The sequence below is a fragment of the Lemur catta genome, chromosome 3 (genome assembly GCF_020740605.2).
Source record: "Lemur catta isolate mLemCat1 chromosome 3, mLemCat1.pri, whole genome shotgun sequence".
In the NCBI taxonomy this organism is placed as follows: Eukaryota; Metazoa; Chordata; class Mammalia; order Primates; family Lemuridae; genus Lemur; species Lemur catta.
Genome location: NC_059130.1, coordinates 20528422 through 20553175, shown reverse-complemented (window position 1 = coordinate 20553175; position 24754 = coordinate 20528422). Strand labels below are relative to the sequence as shown.

The window sequence follows — 24754 nt, the reverse complement described above, 5'->3', positions numbered from 1 at the left end:
AATCCCCCAGCTTCCTGGCACAGCCTGACATTTGAACTATTCCAGTCCTTTCTTATTCTGAGATTAAATCTCCCTCTCTAGAGCTCCCTTCCACAGTCAGGAGGAAAAGACACATGCTGAATACCACCCCTGAAGCAGGGGTCAGGGAAGCTTTTTCCTCCTCACCTTCTTGCCGAGGTCAAGGCTAGAAAAGCAGCTCAGAACCCCTGGCTTTGCTGGCTGGCTGGGAGCAAGCTGCCCCTGCGCCTGCAGGGAATTCTGCCAGGCTGGCTGTGCCGTTTCCTCATACCTCAGCCGTACCCAGTGCACGTACCACTCCCGGCCTGAGCGCACTATTTAAGGCCAGCACACTGGTGAGTCACAGCACCCAGAAGGACAGCAGCAGCTCCTCACCCAGCACCTAGCCACGCCGTGGGAAGGAGCCTCCCCCTCGCCATGGCTTCCCTGGGGCAGATCATCTTCTGGAGGTAGTGTACTCTTCTCTCTGCCCGTGCAGGTGAAAGGAACAAGGGTGAGGTCTTTTGGGGGTGCTGAGCACTTCTGGGCTGTCCCATAGGGCCCCACCTGTGCCCTTATCTGATCCAGCACTGAGCCAGCAGGAGCCTGGCCAGACAACAGCCTAACCGGACTGGTCTTACCATCACACCCAGCCACTCGGGGCACCTGCTCAGGGTTAGGGAGGGGTTTGGTTGGTGGCCTGCCATGGAGAGCAGGCACCTGCCTGGGGAAGTTTGGACTGGGGGGAGTGTGTGCCAGGCTGGGAGCTCCCCGGAGATGTCAAGGCTCTGAGCACTGTGGAGGCACTGAGCAGGGGGGCATGGAAGGGAATCAATGACTGTGATAAGGGGACCCTCTACACAGCCCCAGGACCAAGGAGGTGAACATGCTTTGACTCTTCTATGTGAGTGTGATTTCTCAGTACTGCTGAGCAATTCATACCAACACCCCTCCCTGCCCTCTAGCTCAAGGATGGGGTTCCTCGTTTTCCTGGGAGCTCCTTGGAGAGGAGACTTTACTGCTGCTGCTGCTGTCTAACTCCCCAGAGAGGGAGAAAGAAGCAAGTCCTCTCCCCTGGCTTTTGCTTTTCCCACTGAGTTACATTCTAGTTGCCTCTTTTTTCCTCAGAACAGCATTTACCCTCCTGGAAGGAAAGAGATGCAAAGTGAAGGGTTGTCTTGACATAGATGGTGATTTAATGTCAGTCACAGCTCAGGACAGAGTTTAGGAAGACGGATACTTGTGGTTCTAGAGGTTATTTGAAGGGCCAGTCCTCCAACTTCTATGTATGTTTTCCAATGAAAGGAAGAAAAGAAGGGAGGGATGGAGGGAAGGCAGGAGGAAAGGAACTTCTAAAAGTGAAAAGTTTGTGTAGAGACTGAGAGAACAATATCACTTCCCAGAGGCAACCTAGAAAATTCTTTTCCTCGAAACCAAACATCAGCTCCCCCGCTCATGTTCATCTGAAATCAGCAGTCGTGTGGCAGGGGTAGGGGGGCTCCACGGGCCACAAGGGCTGCTTGGGCAGCACTCCCTTCCTGTGCCTGGCAGGACACTGTGCTCCATCAGATGCCTGGAGAAGTAGCGGTGGTGGGGGCTTCCATCTAGACTTTCCTGCCCTGAGAGATTGTCCCTAAGAGGCGCCTGCGCCAGAGGAGCTAGTGTTTTTTGCACTAGGTGCCTTAGAGTAGCATCTCCTTAATCCTTGCCATCACCTTGTGAAGGTTCATCATTAACTCAGAGAAGTTCAGTCATTTGCTCAGGGCCACAAGAGCCACTGTGAACCCGCTCCATCTCGATGGGAAACCGCAAGCTCTCTCACAGTGTCATGGTTGCCCTGCTCCCACCTGTCCCAGCTCCCCCACCCCCACCCCATTCCTCCAGCCTGGGTCCCAAGGATGTGAAACACTCCTCATGACAAGTGGCTCTGTTGTTCCAGGGAGGGACATGTGGGCTCTCTAAAAATACACTACAACCAGCCTGACTGGTTTTGCTGGAGGATTAGCAGTAGGTGGGTGTTCAAAATTTGGAGCCCCCACCCTTTAGAGACCCACTGGAATCAACAGAGGCTCCTCTTGTTGGCCCCAGCATGCCTCCTTAGCTATTCATGCTCTGCAGTTGCAAAGGCAGTGACCAGCCACAAAGGTAGCAGATCCTTTGTGCAAAGAGGCCACCAGGAAGAGGGCCAACAGGTAGCTTTAGTGGGGAACGGGATCTTGAAAGCTTGTCCCAGGGATGCATGTGGAGCCCACCTGGGGGAACTCTTGGCCCTAACAAACCCTCTTCCTTTGCCATAATTTCCTTAATTCATGCAAATGCCTCTCATTGAGGTGGTCACGACCCAGGGATTGTGGGAAAGCTCATGAGAGGGGCTGCCATCCTCTGTAGACCCAGCAGGTTATTCTCCTAAATAATTACCAGAGAGCTTAACTACTGAAGACTTCACCCTCAGAGTACATGCTGCTCAGGGATGGAATGCTGGTGTGTAGTTGCTGCCATGCCTGGCCTCCTTGGCACATGTAGGAGCTACAGTCAGATCTCTCCTCCCCTCTTCCCATCATAGTTACCAATGGCAGCAGCATTCACCCAAGGGACATTTGTCGAGTGCCTGCTAGGAGTCCCAGGGTAGAAAACCTTTGCTCTGAAGACATTGAATTCCAGTCAACAATATTAACTGAGCACTTACTATGTGCTGGATATTGCACTAAACACTGGGGAAAGGCAACTAAGCTGCTGTAGGTCAGAGCCTAATGGGGGAGAAAGACTCCCAAACAGATAATTCCAGCATGCTGTTCATAAGTCATGAGACAGCAAACACAGGATGCAATAAGCACAAAGCCTTCACCCAAGGCTTTGGGAAAGTTTCCTGAGCCAGGTGATGGCTGGGCTGCATCTTAAAAAGTGAGTTAGTATGATCCAAGTGAAGAAGGGTGGAAATGGCAGTCTAGGTAGAAGGAACAGAATACAATACAATAAAATAAGATAGGCCAAGTGCAGTGGCTCATGCCTGTAATCCTAGTACTCTGGGAGACCAAGGTGGGAGGATCACTTGAGGTCAGGAGTTTGAGACCAGCCTGAGCAAGAACAAGACCCTGTCTCTACAAAAAATACAAAAATTAGCCAGGTATGGTGGCACAAGTCTGTAATCCCAGCTATTCGGGAGGCTGAGGCAGGAGGATCGCTTATGCCCAGGAGTTTGAGGTTGCTGTGAGCTATGGTAATGGCACTGCACTATAGCCAGGGTGACAGCAAAACTCTGTCTCAAAAAAATAAATAAATAAAATAAAACTTATGAACCATCACGATGTGTTGGAAAGCTGCAAGATACCCTGTATTATCATCACGACGTGAAGTTTGAGGCAGGGAATGCTGAGAGATGAGGCTGAGAGGTCACACCAGACCATGCTAGACCTTGTTTACCAGACTCATAACTAGGAATGTGTTGCTGGTGATGGGTCAGTAAAGGCTCCCAAACAGGGATGTTGGCGGTTTTCATCCCTTAGATGGGCAGCAAGACTAGAGGCACAGAAAACAGTTGGGAAACGGCTGTAGTCAGAGTATGAAGAATGATAAGAACCTGAAATAGAGAATGACAGTAGAGATCCAGTGGAGGAAAGTGGATTTAAGAAACATTCAGGACTTAAAATTGGTGATATTTGATAAGCGATTGGAAGTGATATTTGATAAGCAGGTAGGGTGCTGCAGAATAGGATAAATGAGGCAAAGGCAGAGCCTGCAAGGACTTCCATGTTTCTGGACTGGGCAGAGTGGTTTGGGGGAGAGGGAAGAGAGAAGAGAGCTAGTTAATGTGTTGAACTTTAGATTCCCCTGGGACCTTGAGGTGGAGCTGCTCAGGGGGCAGCAGAAGGCATAAGGCTAAGACTGGAAGAGATCAGGGCTGGGGATATAAATCTGAGTGTCAGCAGCTCACAGGCAGGGGACGGTCACATGGGTGTCTTCTAAGGAGAGCCCATGGAGGGGAAGGAGCAGGGGCCAGAGTGGAGCACTAAGACCAACATCCATAGGTGGGCAGAGGAAGAGGGGTTGAGGCCACAGCCAGAAGGTAGGAAGAGGCCAGAATAGAGACTTATAGATGTCAACAGAGCAGAGTTCCATGGAGCACCGTGGCTAGTGTTCCATGAAACTCTGCTCTGTTTCATCTGAAATCACCAGGACAATAGGATTGATGAAGGCATGTGACAGGAAGGAAGCTATTGGGTAGAAGAAGGAGCAGGAATCTTTCTACCAGACAATGAGGGAGACTGGAACAAAGGAGGCTCAGGGAGGTTGCTTTGGAATTTTGGTTTCCCATTTCCCCTAAGTTTTCAAGCTGGTGCCTGACTCAGGTAAGTCAGACCTTGATGGTCACAGAAAACAGTGCTTGGCAACACTATGAAAGCTCGTCTGGTGAGAAAATCTTACCTGGGACTACACTGAGGAGGTCTCAGCCCAGGCCATGTTGACACTTAAATGTCATTGAGATAAGAAAAGATGGGCCCAAATCTTCAGCCTCCCTGAGCTTGTAAAATCTTAGTCTTTAGAGCCATAGATCCATCCTATGAACAGAACAAGAATCTGGAAAATGAGATAAAGTGTACGTTGGAAGAAAGACTTACATGGGTGACGCCTGCGTTCTGTCAGGGGCACATTACTGGCTGGCCACGCTGCTTCCCTGTCTCCACCTGCTGCAATGCTACTCATTTCAGCTCAAATGCCACTTCCACTTTGAAGTCTTACTGGATCTTTCTAGTTGCCATTGATTGCCCCCTTTATGTTCACAGCCAGCTGTGTTGATGAATATCTGTTCCTGGTGCCCACCTGTGTCCCTCCCCAGGCTTAGCGTTCTCAGGGTCTGGACGTGGTCTTGCCCGTCGTGGTGGGGAGGCAATGCAGCAAGCACTCTGGCTGTGCTTCTGGGCTCTGGGGTCAGACTGCCCGGGTTCGAGTCCTCTGCCCCCGTGAACACTCTCCCTGTCTATAACATGGGGCTGACAATGGTACCTAACTCCCAGGGCTATGCGAATGACATGTGATGATTATGTGCCTGGCACATTCTAAGAGCTCCATAAATGTTAGTTATTGCTATAGTCACTATTTGTAACCCCCTCAACAATGCCCAGTGCATGGTTGGCTCTCCATAAAAATTTGTTAACCTCAATTCTGCAATTCCACTGTTCTTCTGTCCCTTAAATAGATGCTCTAGTGAGAGGATACTTTGGATCAATTGCCACTAGGGTCCCTTAATGGCAGTTTACTTTCCCAAACCTCTAGAAAATATTCATAGGGTTTTCCAGATTCTTGTTTTGAAAAACAAATTAAGTCCACCCCACCTTTTGTTGTCATGAGTCTGAGACACATCCTTCTCTAAACCTGAGGATGCTAGGGTTTAGACTCATTAAATGTCTGACACTGTCAATATCTAGCATTAGAAGGTAGTGGTGAGGAGCTTCAAGGTGGGTGAGGTGAGTCTGGGAGGTCCTAGTGTGGACCAGCTCAATGTCTAGATCTCTGATGAGGCACCGCTGACAAAAAAAAAAAAAAAAAAAAACAGCCTCAAGGGGCAGTTGGAGCTATGCAACTATGACCAAGCACTTGGTAATGGCTAATTAGCTAAACTGTCCCACATTCCCAGTTATCTCCATTTCATAGATGCAGATGTTGAGGCAAGGTAACTTGCTCAGTGTCTCCCAGCCAGCCAATGGCAGGAACCACAAAGTTACTGCCTAGTCCTCTACACTGACTTTTATTAGAAAATTACCTTTCTCATCAGCTCTGTTATGCTCCTTCCACGTAAAGCAGAACCTCTCGTTACTGGCAAAAACTCACTTCCTCAGTGACCAGTGACTGCCCCAGCAGAGTTCTTAGCTGGCCGAAGAGGGAGCTGTCCCCGGAATTCTGGAGCCCATGGTGGTTGGTCTATGCTGTTTCAGGCAGCTGCTCTAGATGAATGAGTGCAGGAGTAAGAGGAGGGTGAAGCCCAGTAAGAGCTATATGCTTTCAGAGCTGTAAAAATTCAAAAAATCAGTACACTCATCATTTTATTGGTGGAATAATCAAAATAAAGTATGCAGCTTGCCCGAGGGTCATGCGGTTAAGGAACAGAACAGGGCTTGTTGATGATCTTACATTGCCCAGGGACCCTAGTTAAAAACTGTTAAATCCCAGCAGACCACATTTTACTCAAGCATCAAGGATCCCCAAAGCTGAGAGACCAAAGCTTCATCCATGTTTAACTTTGACATAGGAAGAAGTGGAAATAATATGGGGATTGAAGTTAGTCTGTGTATGTGTTCCAGCTCTCCACTTCCTAGCTGAGTGACCCCAAGCAAGTTACTTAACCTCTCTGTGTCTTTATTTTCTCATCAGTAAATTGGGTGTTAATACCAGTACCAAGCTCATAGGGCTGTTGTGAAGATGAAATGAGTTAATACATGTAAAGAGCTCAGAGCAGCGTCTCGTATATAGTTAGCACTTTATGTGTTAATTACTCATATAAATTATTCCCTCTAATGTTTTTACTGAATAACAAAATGACTTGTGGGGAGGGAGAGAATGACAAGTTCAACAATAGCAGCTGGGTTTAAGGAAACTTTGTGTCCAGAATCTTCTGGGATGCCAGTAGACCAGAGATATCTTCTCTCTAGACCTTGTTTTATGAACTGTGGGAAAACTCTCTGCCACCTGATGAGGTGAACTGGACGGACTCTGAGGCCTCCCCGTCCCAGCTCGGTACTCAAAGTGTGGTCTCCCGACCAGCAGCATCAGCTTCACCTGGGAACTGTCAGAAATGCAAATTCTCATGCTCCCCACCCAGACCTACTAAATCAGAACCTCTGGGGCTGGGGCCCAGCAATCTGGTTTGACAAGCCCTCCAGGTGATCCTGAGCTGTGCTGAAGTTCAAGAAGCTCTGTCCCTCCGGGCTCCTCGCTTCCACAGGAAATGCGCAAGGATTTAATTCAGGTAGATATAAATCTCACCTGCAATCATTTATCATTCCACATTTCTCTTTAAGAAATGTGCTAAAGAGCAACAGATGGGTCTTGATGAAAACAAAGGAAAAACCATGAAGTTTCTACAGTAAGAAACCCAGGTTATATTTCTCTTCCACAACCATCTGCCTGGAATGCTTCAGATTTACTATCACATCACTTCCAAATGTGTTCCTCTGACTGCCAGTGCAGCAGTAATGGGAAACAGCAGACAGTTTCTCCTTTCTTTTTTCTGCACATTTATAATGAAAAATTTCATAGAATAAAAACCATGAAAGATTTGAGAGACAAAGAGAGCATCCATAAAATTTAAGGGTATTGAATTGTCTCTTTTAGCTCCCTATCTTGCCTCCTCATTGTGTTTTCTTGGCACCTCCACCCCCAGAATAGCCATTTCACACCTCTCTTCTCAATCCTCATGCAACCCCCATTCCTTCTCCCCACCCCGGTCTCAGATGATTATCTTGCTTCATCCCTCACCGAGAAAATAGAAGCCAGCAGACAGGTACTGCTTCATCTTTTCACTTTCAAAACTACCTGCCACACTGCCCTTCTCCTCCCCTCCCCTCCTGGTACTAGAGGATTTGCCCAGCGCCTATCAAAGGTCAACCCCTCTGTGCCCTGCAGCCATCTCATCTCCCAAGTCATGAGCACTTCCTCCCACTGGCATCATAAATCTTTCCTCCACACATCTATTATCCCAGTCAGCATGCAACTCGTGTGTCAGGATTTTCTATCTTAAAAGAAAAACCCTCTCTCAGGCTCACAACCTGTCCAGCTACCCACCCTGTTTCTCTTTCCTCCTTCTCAGCAAACTTGCTGCAACTGTTCTCTGGAGTGAGTGATCCTGTTAGTTTCCCAGCGTTGTAGAGGGAGTGTGATGTGGTGCTTCCCAGTGCAGACTGGAGCCAGGCTGCCAGCATCCATCCTATCCCAGCTCAGTCACTTTCTATCTGTGTGACCTTTTCCAAATTATTTACCCTCTCTGTGCCTGATTCCTCATCTGTAATCTGGGAATAATATTAGAATCTACATCATAAAATTGTTGTGAGAATTATGTGAGCTAAGACATATAATGCACTTAGCAGACACTTGTAAACCACATATTCTTCTATTATTATTCTCTCCTCCCATTTACTCTAGTTGGATTTTGTTCCCACTATACCAAGATATTGCTCATCAATGCCTCTCATCACCTCCATGGTGCCAAATTCAATGTTTACTTCTCTGTTCTTATCTTACTTGTCTTCACAACAGCATTCAACACAGATGTCCCTGCTACCTCCTTCTTGAAACACTTTCTTCTCTTGGTTTCCATGACACTACCCTCTCCTGATTTGCTGATTCTCCCCCTCACCCTGTACACTGGTCTAGTCCCTTGGAGTTGGCCTCTGCTTCTCTATATCTGGTCTGATTGTAGCAGCTTTCCTCCTTTGCTGCCCCACCAGGCTCTGCAGACAGGGGACCTGCCTCTGGCACAAGGACATATCCTTTTATTCACTCCCTGTATTTGATGATTGACTCTATTGTTTGCCAAAAGACCTCAGGGTCCAAGAACAGAATATAACAGCATAGGGACAATTGTCCTTTAAAGCAGCTGGCATAAGCTTCATAAAGTCCCATGATGCATAATAGGGTAAGTCATGTAATAGCAAGTGCTGCGTGGGAGGGAACTTCTTTTAGAATCCAGAGGAGCCCCAGCCATACGCCCTTAAAGTTTGGCGTTTCCAGACGGGTGCTTGGCAGAAAGCCCTGAAGCAGGATAGAATTAGTCAAGGAGTTGCTCCAGGCAAGAAGCTGATCTTTGATTTCAGCTTCTACCTGTCCAGAGAACATGCTTCCTTCTTTCTTCCTTTTTAAAGAGAGACCAAGTCTTGGGAATTCTCTTTGCAGCTAAGAGAGAAGCAGCCAGGCTTGATGGGAAAGTCATGGTGTTATTCTAATGGCCTTAGGTCAGGGGATCTTTGCCTAATGACCTTAACACAGGATCGTGGCAGTTTAGCAGAAGCCAGCCAAGTTTTCAAGCCCTCTGCTGTGGTTACCTTTGCCTTGCAGCCAGCTCTGTGGGTGCTTCCCTGTAGAGGAGCTCTGTCTCTTGGGAACTTACTCATGCCAGCTCCTTCAGAAGGACAGTATGCAAGGAATGTTGGGGCTGGGCTTGAAAATCGCTGCTGGGCTAGAGCCCAGGAACAAGGCTGCATTTGGGAGTGGGATGGAGGTGGGAAAACGGGGGAGATCAGGACTCTAGAATATCCCCTACAAGAGGGATTCCCCAGCAAGCCCTGGGGAGGAAGGGATGCTCCTCAGTTACCCTGCCTTTCTGGTCAGCCGCTCTGTGATGCTGCTGCACTGGGAGGGTCTCCTGCAGGCCAGGCTTTGCCTGAAGGCCTGGACAGAGGAGTTCTCTTGGACAATGACAACCTCACCCTCCACCAGCCGGCTGTTGAGGGGCTGTTGGGACAGTATCCTAAGCCAGAGTAGGAAGACATTTTCCCATGGACACAGCTTTATAAATGGGAGCTACAACCCCAAAGTTAGCCCACAAAAGTGCATTCCAGACTGTAATTGTAATTGTTTATGATAGGAATGTTTTCTACTATTTTCCTTTCCCATTATAAATGTACAATATTTTTGGAACACAGGACTTCAACAGGTTTGAGGCCTGCTGAGAAAGGTAATCATCATTTATAAATAGTGTTGCTATAGGAAGCTATTCCAAACTTCAAATAACCAACTTAAACACAAACTTTAGAAAGGAGCCATTGGGTGTAGGAAATGCCTGTAGATTTGGGGATCTATGTAGGTGGGCTTCACCTGGATGAGGAGGCAGGGCAGCTCTTCAAAGGGTAATGCTTTACCTGTCCCTTAGGTCTTTGTCTCTCTCCAGCTCAGTGAGGAGGCCAGAAGGACATAATTTATTAATAGCAAAGTCCTGGCTGGAGGTCATTTTCTCCTTGACACTACCCTCCCTTCTGAAAAGGATGGGGAGGTGTACACTGGGATTTTCTCACAGGATGTTGTGGTATAGACTCAAACTGTAATGAGTAACTGGGAGGATTCTGTGCGTGCACATGTGTGTGTGTGAAACAGTATAATAACAACATTTAAGGAAATTCTGAAAAGAGAAAACCAAAAGTCATCCATAGTTCTATCCTTGTAAATGACTACTTTCTTTTTTGGTATTTGCCCTTTTCAAGCCCAGTTGCAAATAATTTTTACATAATCATTAATATAGTGTATGCTTGCTTATACACGGCTTTTTCCATTGAAACTTCATGTATTAAAACTAAATTTTAAAGCAACTTTACAGTTAAAAGAATCCTGCTTCTTAATACTGCAATAGTTGTAATTCTATATAGTAATGTGCATTTTGGCCCTTTTATTAGATTAGGTAACCCAGGCCCAAGGCCTGGTGAAGTTCCCCCATCTGCCTGTTGAAGGTCCTTCCATTCTGCTTAACCCATCATCCAGTTCAATCTGAGCATCGAGTCCAAGCAACATGCGTGACTCAAGCACTTAACAGGCTTTGTATTTAACTAACTAAGACAGAGGTTCCCAAAGTGAGTTCTGAGACACTGATACCGCAACCAAGTTTTCCCCAGAGGAGTTCTGTAGTCACATAAATTTGGAAGTGCTGGATAATATTAGGTTGGACCAGATGAAATTGCCAATGCTCAATTGTTGTTGACCTATAAAAGTGGTAATTTCAAATGGTTCGACCTAATATATATTCCTCTGGGACATTCACTATGAATATTAGCATATTAAAGGCTTTGAAAAAATCCCATGTAGTTAAAGAAATCTCATTTATTGTAATTGACCTAGTGCTATGCGAATGTAATCCTTTAAAAAATAATGGTTATTAATACGCATTAGGACATCTTTGGGAAACTAAGAGCTGCGGTAATTACAAAAGAACAGAAGCCCTGAGTAGGAAAAAGCACTTTACCGTGGGAGCCCAGCAGCAGCGTCAGGCCTGTTTCCGCCATCCAGACTGGACACAGACGCTGGCCAAGCAGATGCCCAGGAATGCCCGTCCAGCTTTCATCTCCAAAGTCATTATGTTTTTCAGACCTTCCCCTTCTCCAGTAATTCTTCCTTGATTAACCTTGTCCCAGATTGGCGTTTTCATAGCTAACCTATGCTCTTTCCTCTCTCATAAAAGTGCAGCCAGGATCATGAGGAGGCATTAATGGCTCACCTCCTATTTCTCAAATGACATATACTAAATAACCACAGGTATTATTTTGACTGCCCTCTCATTGTTATCATTATTAATTAGTTTGTCTTTTCAGGGTGTCATTATCCTGTCAGTTTATAGGTGTTCATTTAATTTGCTTACAACCATGAGGTGAGCTAAGCCGATCGGGATGCAGAGAGAGATGCAGCACTCGTTGCCGGGCCTCTGTAGAGAAGGTGGACACATAAGGCACACACAGCCAGAATGTGACCTAACGCTTCTGCAGGGAATGGAATTGTTGGATGTGGGTAGATTCAGAGTGCAGCGGGACAGTGGCTTGGCCAGGATTACATCCCCAGTGCGTCCACTTTTTTTTTTTTTTTTCATTTTTCACTTCACTGGCCTACTGTCTGGAATTTTATTCATAAGAGAGCCGTTAACAGGAATGTCTGTTATTCACTTGCTACCTAAGGGTCGTTAGTATGACCAGCTCTGGGGAGTGAGGAGGCGTTTTGACACCACTCTGCAGATCTGGTCATCTAGCAGTTGTTAGGTATGGGTAGGAATTACCATGATACTTAAAGAAACTGGAAGGTGAGAGTTGAAAGGTAGGGTGTGGCTTCCCAGTGAGAGCACAGAGTTAATTTAATTAAAGCGCTGAATTGTAGCTGGGTGAGGCTGAAGTGACATTAAATGGGGCCCTGACAGTTTTATGCCCCTGCAGTGGGGAATGCACTGCCCAAAATGAGTGTGCCTATAAAAGAAATTCTTGGCCGGGCACGGTGGCTCACGCCTGTAATCCTAGCACTCTGGGAGGCCGAGGCGGGTGGATCGATCGAGGTCAGGAGTTTGAGACCAGCCTGAGTAAGAGCGAGACCCCGTCTCTACTAAAAAATAGAAACAAATTATCTGGCCAACTAAAAATATATATAGAAAAAATTAGCCGGGCATGGTGGCACATGCCTGTAGTCCCAGCTACTCGGGAGGCTGAGGCAGGAGGATTGCTTAAACCTAGGAGTTTGAGGTTGCTGTGAGCTAGGCTGACGCCACGGCACTCTAGCCTGGGCAACAAAGTGAGACTCTGTCTCCAAAAAAAAAAAAAAGGAAGAAATTCTTGGATTCTCAGAGGCATTGTACAAACATGTGCTACCAGGAAGGGTGAGAACAAGCCTTGTGATTTCTCCTGATGTAAATGGAAATAAAGCCCTGACTTAGGCTCACTGAAAGAACAAATACTGGTAAACCTTGAACAGGCCATGTCATTTTTCAGATCCTCACATCTCATTTGTCCTCTGTCTGTAAAAGTCAAACAATCTTCATAAAATACCCTGAGTGCTCTGAGAGCAATGAAAAAGGGGAGGGGCATGGACATTTTTCCTTCTTTTCAGGTGGGATGAGGATGGGAAGAGGATGAGATTTGTAATCAGTGGGGCCTGATTTGACATCCCTTTCCAAATTTATTGTGTGTGTTCCTATGTGAGTAAATTTCTCTGAGCCTCTGTTTTTCCATTTGTCAAGTAAGGATAATAAATGAAACTCTAGAACTGTCCAGAAGATCAAAGGTGATAAAGTGCCAAAGATGATCATGGCAATGACATTGGTGGAACACAGAGTTCTCTTACATTAAGAGGCACATATACATCTTTAATTGGCAACTGCCTTACCCACTGGAATAAGATAACAAAAAAATAAAAATAAATAAAAAATAAAATCCAAAACCCATATGCTTTGGGCTTTAAAATAGGCAGAAGTCTTAAAAGCAATAATCAAACATTCCCCACTGCTCATTTCTCTGAGTTCCGCTTCCAGAGAGTTTGTGTATATCAGGATGTAGCTGCATGTTTTGGACCTTCTGGCCAAGAATTTATGTCACTTCTGGAGCCTTCTTACGGGGTTGCCTCACAGTCTCATAACCTCATGATCACACCCTCCGATGTTGAGCTCGTCTGGTGTGCCGGCACTCTTCTAGGAGTTATGCATACGTTATGGATTTATTTAACAAATCTTTATTGAGCACCTTCTAGGAATGTTGCATATATTATTTACTTGTTTATTTGCTAAATATTGATTGAACATGTACCATGTACCTGGCACCATAGATCCTAGGGTGACAATCATGGACGAGGCATAGGGCCTGCCATCATTTACAGGACAGACTAGAAGGGGAGACAGATAAACAAACAGTCACAACACAGTATACTAAGTGCCACCACAGGCCAGGTTCAGAATGCTTTGGAATCACTTCTAATCCAGTCTTGGTGGTGGTGATGGTGGCAGGGTATGGTTAGAGAGACTTTCTGGGGCAGGTGGCTTCTAATCTGAGTAGGAATTAGCCAAGCAAGGAGAAGCGGGAAGAACATCCAGGCAGAGGGAAAGGCCTGTGAGGTGGGGCAGGAGTGGGAGGAGAAAGAGGAAGGCAGGGCAGGGACCAGAAGTGGTAGCTGGAGAGATCAGCATGAACCAGATTTGATCTTATCAACAGCAGAGTAAGGTGGGTTTCATCCTCCTGATTTTGCAGTTGAGTAAATTGAGATTTAGGACTGTGTGAGAAAGTGAAGGGGGATGTTTAGGGGGGTGATCAGGAGGTATGTGACACCAGCAGGTGAAATCAAATCACTTTTGAGAACAACATCAAATGAGCAAAGGGAGATGAGGTCAGGAGGCCACTAGCTCATGGCAGGACTCTGCTAAGCCCACCGGGCCCCTTACTGACCATTTTCTCCCAGGAATCATCAATTTCACTGCTATCCGTCATCACAGCAGTTTAATATCACATATGCAAAAGGAACTGAAAATGAAATCCAAGTCCATCTGCCTCCAAAATCTATATCCTTTTCTAGTTTAGAAAAAAAGTTGCTTTATCTTCAATGTAAAGATTGTTTGGAGTAGCCGGGGAAGAAGGTTGCCTGGGCTGGTGCCAAGGTGGCTCTTATGAGGCAAATTACCTTAGGTCCAAGGGCTTGGTAGCTACGCTTTGTCAAGAGCTCAGGAAACTGGCTTCCCAGGAATCTCAATGCCGAAACCCAAAATGCCATGTTCCACTGCCTTTCTTTAAAAGCCTTTAGAAGTAAAACTCTAAAGTGTTAGTGGAGAGGAATATCAGTATGAGAAAGAGGGCGTTTTGATATTACAAAGCTGTGAGGAGCCAGAGGATTTTTTTCCTTAAAGAGTTCCCCCAAAACTTCTATGCTTAAACTGTAGAATAAGACTAAAACTTTGAAAGCTTTTGAATACAACTAAAACTGAAAAAAAGAAAAGTCTGGCTATATTTTCTCATATTTCAAGGTTGATGTTTTCTAATAGACAAATTAATAGATCAATGAAATGCTTGACTTTTATAGACTTAGCAAATAAGCACTTACAGTTTCACTAATACCCCAACATAGTCTACTTAATAAACATGTTGTCTGAATGCAAATGCTGATTTTCTGAGGCAGTAAGTATGGGACCTACAAGAGAATCTATTTAATTTGTGTAGAGGATCCTGCCAGTTTCATAGTTTACCCCTAAGGCAAATACAGTTGTAAAGAAGAGAGTTGCAAGATGGTGGCTTTCATCAGCATTCCTCAAAGGTATCAAACTGTGAAGAAAGTGTTCAGTATGTCTGAAAAGTCTAGGGGCTCCAGGTGCTGCTCATCTGGGCTCTCCGGAACTTAGGCTCTCTCTAATCATTGCCTGGGGCAGCTTGTGAGCAGTGTATTGAGTTATGAAGAGCATGTTTGCTCACTTAAATGAAGAAAATCAAGTTACCTATAATTTCTGGCACATATTCACTTGGGTACTGGCTCTTTCTATGAGATCTCTACTGGAAATGCAAACCATTGACCCAGGAAACTATTCTAAGTTAACAGCTTGGTGGGAGCCTCAAAGTGAGAGATGCTTGTTTGCCCATTGTCTAAAAGAGAGTTAGGTCAGACTCTGAAGAAAAAGAAAGCAGTGCTTTTGGGTTTTTTAAAATGTGTTTTCCCTTGTTTGTTTAACAAGAGTAATATTGGATTAGTATGGAAAATTTGGAAAATACAGAGAAGCATAAAGAAAAAAATCTATATCATTCCTAACCCAGAGATAATGACCACTAATATTAAAAAGTAGTCAAGATCCTGGCTCTTTTGAGGAACCAGAAGGGCTTTTTTTTCCTTAAAGAGTTCCCCCAAAGCTGTAGGATAAGACTAAAACTTTGAAAGCTTTTGAATACAACTACAACTAAAAAAAGATAATTAATATGTCCTAGTGTTTTTATGTGTATAAATTTAGTTAATAAATAGTATAATACTGTATATATTGTTTTAGAAATTACTTTCCACTTACTGATTTTTTTTAATTTCAGAATATTATGGGGATACAAACATTTTGGTTACAATATATTGCCTTTGCCTCACCCAAGCCAGGGCTACAAGCTTGCCCTTCCCTCATACAGTGCCCACTGCACCCATTACTTGTGAGTTTACCCACCCCCACCAACCCATTCCCACCTGACCGGCACCCAATGAATATTACTTCCATGTGGACACCTTAGTGCTGATCAGTTAGTTCCAATTTGATGGCAAGTACATGTGGTGCTCGTTTTTCCATTCTTGTGATATCTTATTTCGAACGATGGGCTCAAACTCTATCTAGGATAATATAAGAGGTGCTAGTTCACCATTGTTTTTTGTAGTTAGTAGTATTCCATGGTATACATATACCACATTTTATTAATCCACTCATGTATTGATGGGCACTTGGGTTGTCTCAGTAAGGTAACTAATATACTCATTTCCCCAGGGATCAATGACTAATGAGATAAAAAAAAAATTATACTAAATACTTTAACTGGGAACAAGACCAAAGGAATAAATTTATTATTTTAGAAATTTATTATCAAGCTAAAGATGAGAGATATTTCAGGGTAGAGAAGGGTCACCTCTGTAGAGTCTCAGAGCTGATAAAACAGAGGTCATCTGTTTGTCTCACTCCTGAAACTTCCCTTTGCTGAGTCTCCCTTTTATGGCATGACAGGGAAAAACAATTAAATATTCACAGCCTCTTCTTTTCTACCCAACATCTCATGAAAATCTTGGAATTTTCTGCTAAGTCTCCCCATTTTCCCTCTCATAATTATGAGTTCATTGTATTGAACCATGCAAAGAAGACTGTAAAAGGTAGGAAAGAAAGGACCGAGGATGGTGGATCTGCTCGTGAGAGAGAAGAAAATAGGCACCAGGAGAGACGAAGAGGGAGAAAGGACTAAGGAGTGGATTACAGAGAGAGTTTTGGGGAAATTCCAGGAAAGGAAAAGTTTGGAGAGTTAGTAAGAAGGGTAGAAGTTGGGGAAAAGGATTTTCTTTTTAAAGTTTTGCTGTGCATTATCCATGTACTGCCTTTGATATTTTTCTAGATATTTATTGGTTTCACTTAAACTTTTCTGCTGGACTGATATTTCTTTTACTATGACGTTACCAAAAACTGGACCACAAGACATCTGGATCTTATATGGGTTATGATATACGATCACGTCTCATGAGGTAGAAAACTAATTTCTACATATGTATGATCATTAAGAGCTGATTTCTAAATGTGTACTTATATTTAGTTGTCAATTTTAATTCACATAAAACCTGCCCTAAACTTTAATTTAAGGAACCATAACCTGGAGATAAAAATATGGATTGCCATTCAGTTGGGCTGCCTCACGGACATATTTTGATACAGTAGAAGAAGAATGTGCTCCAAAATCAGGTCAGCTCAGTTTAGCATTTATCAATGCCTAGGATGAGTCAGGCACAATGTCTGACACTTAGTGAAATAAATGTGACTAATAAATTGATTCAGCATGACCAGTAGTTATAATCAAAACAAAAATTTATTTTTATCTCCCTCTGATCTTTTAAAGTGCATTCAGTAGGGAAATACAGGATGAAATTTCTGAAGCCACTAATGAAAACTTGGCTTCTCCTTCAACTGCCTGCTATGGCTTCAGCCCCTGGTTTTCACCCACGTATTCCTATTGGTGAGGACTCAGCATGGCTCCAGGATATCTGCCATGCTGGAAAAACACACATCCCTTGCCTTATAAAAAAGTAGTGACTTCCCAAATGCAGCTTTCTCCATTTCTCTCTCTCTGTCTCTCTCTCGCTCTCTGTCTCTGTCTCTGTCTCTGATCTGTTCTAGACCACACTGAATTTCCCAAGTATGATACAGATTCTGATTCATGGTGTCCCCCACCTTCCCCCAGCAGGAGCATATAACAAGCTCTTCAAGTTAAGCTTTGCACTTGTGTTTTGGGGAGGGGGAGGAATATGTTCTCATAGCACAGAAAAAATTTTTGCTTCAAGGAAATATCTTCAAAAATTTTCTCCTCCTACTCTGGGCCCTTTTTATATCGTTTGTCTGAGTGAGGCGGCTAAGAATTATGGAAATGATTGTCAAAGTGAGTGAGGTGGGTAAGAATTACAGAAATGATTGTCAAAGATTCCCTTTTTGAACTCTGCATAGTGATGTGGTACCTCACTTTGGTATGCAGCCTCTACTGTACCTTGGAACCTCAGTTCAAACTTTAAATTTAACATCCTGTTACACAAAAATGCAAAGATATAATCTCTGTTCTTGAGAAATTTAGAGGAGACTAAAGAAGACACAAATGTGTAACCAGATAATTTCAATACAATGTAAAAGTTCATGATGGAAAAATATACCAGGTACAATGAGGACACAGAGACAGTTTCTGACACACATTGCCAGAAGTTTCCATCAAAAATTATCTAGAGGGAAGGCCATACACTAAAGAATGAGGAGTCTGCGTGGCTTACAACTGAGCTGAAAGGATGTGTATGTCATTGGAAACCTCATGCTTCAGAACAAGTGCTACTGATTTGTCACCCAGTTACTTAAGTGCCTGAAGGAACAATTAAATGATAGGTTCTTGGCAATATTGTTTAATTGGTTAAAGAGAATAGGAAAAATATTCTTTTTTAAGGGTTTGAAAAGAGGCCCAGAAATCTTAGCAGCCAAATGTAAAAATAGTAATCCTCTCTGAATCTGCCCTCAGGAATTCTAGAACAGGCCCAGTTCAGGGGCCTGGGTAATGTCTCCCTGCGGTGCCCACGGCTTCACAGCATGTGTGACTGTACAGAGGACGTCTGGACTTGAAGTGGGGCAGGAGAATAAGGGGCCCATCCACTACACCTACCTTCTCATTCCCTGCATTCTGGCTCCCATCCAATTCTTTATTTTCCTTTGCAATAAATAGTTCATTTCACTTTCCCAGCCTCCAATCCTAACATAAAACATGGCATCATAAAATTGCAAAGAAAATACTGAAAAAGCCTAAGAATGAGCTGATGCCCCTCATACTACTGAGGCAGGGGAGGAGGAAGCTGTGACCAGTTAGGGCCTTGACTGAGTCCACGCTGCTGAGCCCCCAAATCCTGGGGACGTTTCATTTGGCTTTCTAAGAAGGTACCATCCACTTTACACACTACGAAAATGATGCCTCCTGGAGGGTCCATCCATACCATAGCTATGTGCCTCAGATTTAATAGGATTGTTCTAATTTTAGTTATTTTACCTACTGTCTCTCCAAGCCATTGAAACACTCCAAAAATTCAAATAGTTGTGAATCCAAACTATGCCTTTCAGACCTCTCGCATCAGGAAGTAGCACTCATGACTGCTGTTGAACCACATTTCCAGTTTTTGAAAAAGATAGCTCCCATAACTGGGGACCACATTTCACAGCAACAAAGCAGAATTTTCTGCAAGAAATGCTCCCTTGGCAAGGACCAGGACATCCCCAACCTAGCTAGATTCTGATTCTGCTGGCAGCCTGTGGAAACTTCCTCTGGTAGAATGTGGTTGGTTTCCACGAGGTAGGAGGAAAATTGCTGGGATGGAAAAGGACTAACATTCCGGTTAGTCCTTGCTGTTTCCTTCCAGGGCCCCAGTCTATGCTGCCACAACCTTGCTGGTCCTTCCTGGAGTTCTCAGCTCCAGTGCCACCAGAACTGTTGTATTTGACTAAAATATGAAAATTGATTCTGTCTTTGGTTTGAGTACGATATGCCTAAAAGGGAGAAGAAACTAAGAAATATTCTTAAATATACAACTAACAGAGCTAGTTTCTTATCCCAACTTCTTAAATTTTGGTCAAGATTTGACTTAGCTGTGACAGCATTAAAAGAACCAGCATTGGTTTCTTTTCTCATCTCTGGGTTAGTGAGAGGCAGAGCTCGTCAGTTTCTAGACCAAAGGAAAACGGGTTTGGCATTGCTTCCAGGCCTAGCAGGCGTCTCGGTTCCTAACAGAATCTGCCTCCAAGTGTCTCTGGATGAGACATTCCTCCCTAAACTCCACCTTCCACCCCTTTGCCTTGAAATACAATACACTTTGTATCTACAGTCACCAGGGTTCTTGCTGTGGGCCTTGGCCCCTCGGTAGCAGGAAAGGGAATCGACATTTCTAGTGCATCTGCTACCTGCCAGGCACTATCCTATAGATGCTATGTGATATACATCGTGAAGAAAGGCTCCAAGTGACAAAGGTAGTTCCCTCCCTGGACCTTAAATACTTTCCCCTCAAGCTCAGAAATACGCCCTAAGTACTAAAACGATGGTAGGAATGTCCATCAATGCCCCCACCAACCAGCATGTAACTCACAGTATAAAGAATATTGAACTGTAAAACAAATAATGTACATACAAGCTACCATAAATAAAAAAAACCCACTTCCTTCTAGTTTACTGCTTATAAATTTCTAGGTAAGTTTATCCCTATCCCCCTTTTGTGAGTGTGTTGGCGTTGGTGAGAGGGACAGGTTACCACCCCTGCTTGGGTAGCGCTGGAAAGACAAGCTTAGTGTGCCCAGCCCAGTGCTGCCAGGGCTTCAGGGGACTCTAGGCTGGCCCAATAGATGCTTGCGTTGGTCCATCTCTTGAAGTTCTTGACAGCCTGGACCCCTAGACAGAAAAGCTTTGTCTGTGACTTGTTTCTCCAACTAATTCAATGCGCCCAACACTGACTCTTTGGATGGCCATCAAGGCTGATTCTATCCTTTGGTGAAGGTATAAATCTTGCTTTATGGTGGCATCTAGTAGACTCTGTAATGGACATAAAGCCTTAATTAATGGCCAGCACATATTCTTCACATGTCCTATTAGGGTCTGTAATACCTGTGAGATATTATAGATACACTTCACATCTCCCATTTCCTTTTCTCTCAGCATTTTGAAGGTATAATTCCATCATTTTTCTGGCTTCTCTCATTACTTTGGAAAGTAAGCTATTAGTCTAATTGTCATTTCTTTTTAGGTAATCTGTCTATTCTCTTACTGCTTTTAATATCTTTTTGGTCTTTGTTCTTCTTCAACTTCACTATGAAGTGTCTTATTACAGTTTTCTTTTTATTTATCCTACTTCAGAGTCATTGAGCTTCCTGAATCTGAAATGTGTGATCTTTCATAAATACTGGGATATACTCAGTCTGTTTCTCTTTGAAAATTGCTTCTCTTTCATTTTTTATCCTTTCTTTCTTGACCTCTGAGTAGATGGAAATTAAATTTTCTCCTTTTTGGTGTTCATGTGCCTTACCCTCTCCCCCATTTCCAAGCTCCGTTTCTCTATACTGCCTCATGTGTGGTTTCTTCAGCTCTTACCTCTGCTCAACTAATTCTCCCTCTAGTTGTATCCAATTGACTACTTAACCTTTCCAGTGAGGTTTTAATTTCAATTATATTTATTTTTCATTTCTAGATGTTCTGATTGGTTCTTCTTCAAATCCATCTGGTCAGTATTTTTAGTCTCTTGTTCTTTTTTTGAGGCTTTCCATTCCCTCATTCATTTATTCTAACATATTGAAAAGGCCCATTTTGTATTCTGTGTCTAATGGTTTCAACATCTGAAGTCTTTTCATTTCCAAATCTGCCCCTCATTTCTATCAGCTCCTGCTCATGGTAGCTTTTTCCTTGTGTACTTTGTGATTTTTTATTATGAGCTCATATTGGGGGGGATTTTATCTGTTGAAATTCTTTGAGGCCTGGGTCAAGGATGCATTTCTTCAGAGAATACTTTTGTTTCTATTAAGCATCAGGACTCTACCAACTAGGAGCCCTTTCAAGTTAATTCTTGGTTTAAGGTTCTTTGGGACTGGAAGTGTTGTGAATTCAGGCCTCAAACCTACACAATTCTGAGGATTTCTTTTTCTTCACCCAGAGCCAAGACCAAGCAAGGTCATCGCCTTTTGGTGATGAGGAGGTGGGGGGGCCTAGCTTGTGAGTCCCCAGCTTGTATGGCCCCTAGCTTTGCCTCTGACATTCTGCATGGCACTTAAGACAAAAGCCTTTGGTCACTGGAACACACAGTGTGTTCGGTACTCTCTTACCAGTCTGGATTCATGTTTTGGCATTTTTAGCCTCTGAAAGTTTCCCTTATTTTTCTTGTCAGCAAATCCAAATATTCAAAAATGTATGTGTCCTGTTTTTTTTTTAATTCAGTATTTTTAGTGTTTTTTAGTAAGGTTGTTCTTTTTAAATGGATATTTAGTATGCATTATTGCTGGAAATTTAACTCTTCATTCTCTCTCCAAAGTTCTTTTTCTTTTAGAGGGATACTTCTATTTTGTACCTTATTTGTGGAGAGAAATGAACAAGAGGACTCAAGTTTAACAAGTAATCAAGCATGGCTATTATTAATTAATTCCTTCTCCAGGTTCCCTTCTTGACTACAGCCAGCCAGGTTTTATACGTCTGACCCTCCAAGGCATTTTGTTATAACTCAAAGTAGCAGCAAGATTTCACAGGCCACAGTTTTTTAAAAGACTGTTTTTCTTTAGAGAGGAAGATAAACAATAATTTCTCCCATAAGCGGCTTCTCAGAAGTTAAGAATGTGTTAGTTTCCCTTGGTAGCACAGTATGGATATTTATTTATTCATTAATGCAACCTATTTTAAAGACTATGTGCTAGACACTCTGAGAGGAGCAGTCTGTAAGGTGGAGCATTTATTCAGCAAGCATTTCGTGAGTTCCCACCATGTTCCAAGAACTTGAAAAACAGCATGAACAAAGGCATAGAGGCAAGAAACAGCTTGGCATATTTAGAGACCCAGAGTAGTTTATAATGAATGTGGGGAGCTAGAAATGGGAAAAGAAATAGGATAAAGAATTCACAAATTTATGTAAACTCTTCTTGAGCTTATATTTGTGTTCAAACTTTTTCAACTTTTAGGATTAGTATGCATTCTTCACTTCCTATGGTTAAATCAACACTTTAGAATCTTTTCCTTTTTTTGAAAAAAAGGTATCCGAATGTGTAGAAGTCTTAGAAAATAAAACAGAAGTCTTGTGATTCGTAAGCACCCTGTCATGCATCCCTGATCAGTGCCAGGCCCTGAGCTGCAGTAGGTCAGGGTGACCCATGAGGGTTGGGGACCAGAGGTAGGTGTAGGTACAGGAGGACACAGCAAGCCCTTCTTGCATATGGCATCAAGCTGGGAGTCCCTACCAGGGGGAATGCCAAAATCTATGTGAGAAAAATAAGGTCAGTGCCCTGGAAATCAGGCTAGACCTGAAAGAAAAGACCAAGTAGCAGAATCTGAAATCCCAAGGTCCAGGGTTGAAGCCCAGCTCCCGGGGATAGGAAGACTACAGATTTCAGGCTAGACGGCCTGGAGCTTTCCTTTGTGTCTGTTACAGACGGACAGGCCCACAGAAGGGTTCAACTCAAGGATGGCTGTCCATCCTAGGACAGGGAGTGTCTCTCCTGCCTTGGGGAGGAACCGTCCTTATTTCAGGCAGGCAAGGGTGGTCATGGTCCAGAGCAGCCCAGGGTCTCCAGCTGTGCAAGCCAGGCCCTACGGGATGGGTCTGGCAGCCTGATTTTCATACCCCTGTTCTCACAAGCCTTACACAGTCACACCTGCAGAACTGTGCCCAGGTCTAAAATATGAGAATTTGGTCTTAGCAGGGAAGAATTTGTAGTGGAACTCCTGGTAGGAGTTTGGGAAGACTGAACAATAATGATTTCTAGGATCCAGCTGTCTGCTTTTCACTGGGAAGACTGGCTGGCATTACTGGGAAAAAAAAAAAAAAAAGAAAAGAGTGGGTGACAAAAGCCTTGGGGTCTACAAATATGACACTGTGCCGTGTTTCAGAACATAAGAAATCAGACTGCCTAAGACAGGTGCATGTTCTTTGGTAGAGAAAAGCTCTGAGGGTAATAGATGTACTTGTTTTCAGCTTTATTAATGAATGAACAACAAACTAATCCCAGCCCAGGCACTTCTCTGAATCTCTTCAGTGACGGGCATGGATTTCCTGAAGGCAAGAAAAGGAATGAAAAGTCAGAACAGTCACCTTGGCTTTAGGGTGTTGCAAAGGTAATCTAGATTATAGATCACTGGCTCTGTCAGGCCATCCATCTGCCTGAGGCCCAGATCACGGTGACTTATCACCACGGTGACTGATGGGAGGACGAGCAAAATGGACATGCACTCTCCCCAGAGGGAGCCTACCCTGTCCTTCCCTCAGACCTACTGGGGCCTGGTTCCCCCTGACCTAGCTCCTGCCCTAAACCCCAGTGCGGGCCTTGCCCTCCCTCCACCTCTCTCGCAGGTCCAGCCTTCAGAGGCTCACCTTCCTGCCCCACTCCCTTAAATCCTTTAAGGAAAGGAAAGGAGAGCATACTCTGGGCTGGACCCTTCAGGGACAGTGACAGAGCTGAGCTGGGCTTGGATAGCCCAAGAGGAGGTGGAAGGACATTCTAGGCAGAGGGCCACAGGGACAATGAACAGAGGAGAACACAGGGCTTCAGAAAGGGAGAAGGGTTAGAAAAATAGCTTGGAGCATTTTAGGACGGTCTGAAATTCCAGGCTCAGTTTGAACTTTATAGGGAATTTGAAGTTATTTAAATTTGGGGATAGCGAGGAAGGGTGAAAATAAAAATTAACATTTACGGTTTAAAAATAATAGCTAATATTTACATGTTATAAAGTGTAGTTTGTTTCTTTGGAGCCTCACAACAGCCCTGTGGAAAAGTGGTGTTGGGTCTGGAGGCAGGTGTGGGATGAGCACAGCGCTGCTGCGTTCTCTGTGGAGCTGATGGGAGGGAGGTAGCTGCGCCTTCTCTCTGTTTCATCCATTCCACAGATGATCAGGCTGTCTCCGAGCAGTGCTCCTGCCCTTATCCGTGGGCTGGAGGAGGAGGGGTGCACAGGGGTGGGGGAAGAGGGCAGAGCCAGGAGCCAGGACACGGTGGAGAGGAGTCAGGCGAATGGAAGAGCAGCCAGGACCACACCGGCCAGCCGGTCATGAAAGGAAATGTTCATTAGCAGCCAGACCTCACCCTGGTGCCCGTGCCGTGAGCACCCCTGGAAATCTCTCCTAACCCCCAGTTTGGAAGACATGCAATCAGGCTGTTTCAGTTCAGACCACACAGACTGCTTAGGGGATACCCGGCTTCTCTAACAGCACAGGCACTTTGTGGGAGGGGCCATAAAAGGTTTGGAATGTGTTTGTTATTAAACACAATGGGATCAGTTATATTGCTGCAGGAATCTTCTGGAAACTTTTTTTCTCCACAGTGAGAGTAATTAGGAACGGGAAATACAGGTATGATCAG

The 24754-nt window shown here is 44.3% G+C and overlaps 1 protein-coding gene across 1 annotated transcript in view; it reads left to right on the top strand.

Annotated features, from left to right (window-relative positions):
* The first annotated feature begins 358 nt into the window (after positions 1-358).
* VTCN1 (V-set domain containing T cell activation inhibitor 1) overlaps positions 359-24754 on the top strand; it is a 53051-nt gene continuing 28655 nt past the window's right edge. The window contains exon 1 of the mRNA XM_045546918.1: positions 359-467. Coding sequence (XP_045402874.1) covers positions 436-467 — 32 coding nt within the window. The 5' untranslated portion in view covers positions 359-435. The remainder of the gene's footprint in view (positions 468-24754) is intronic.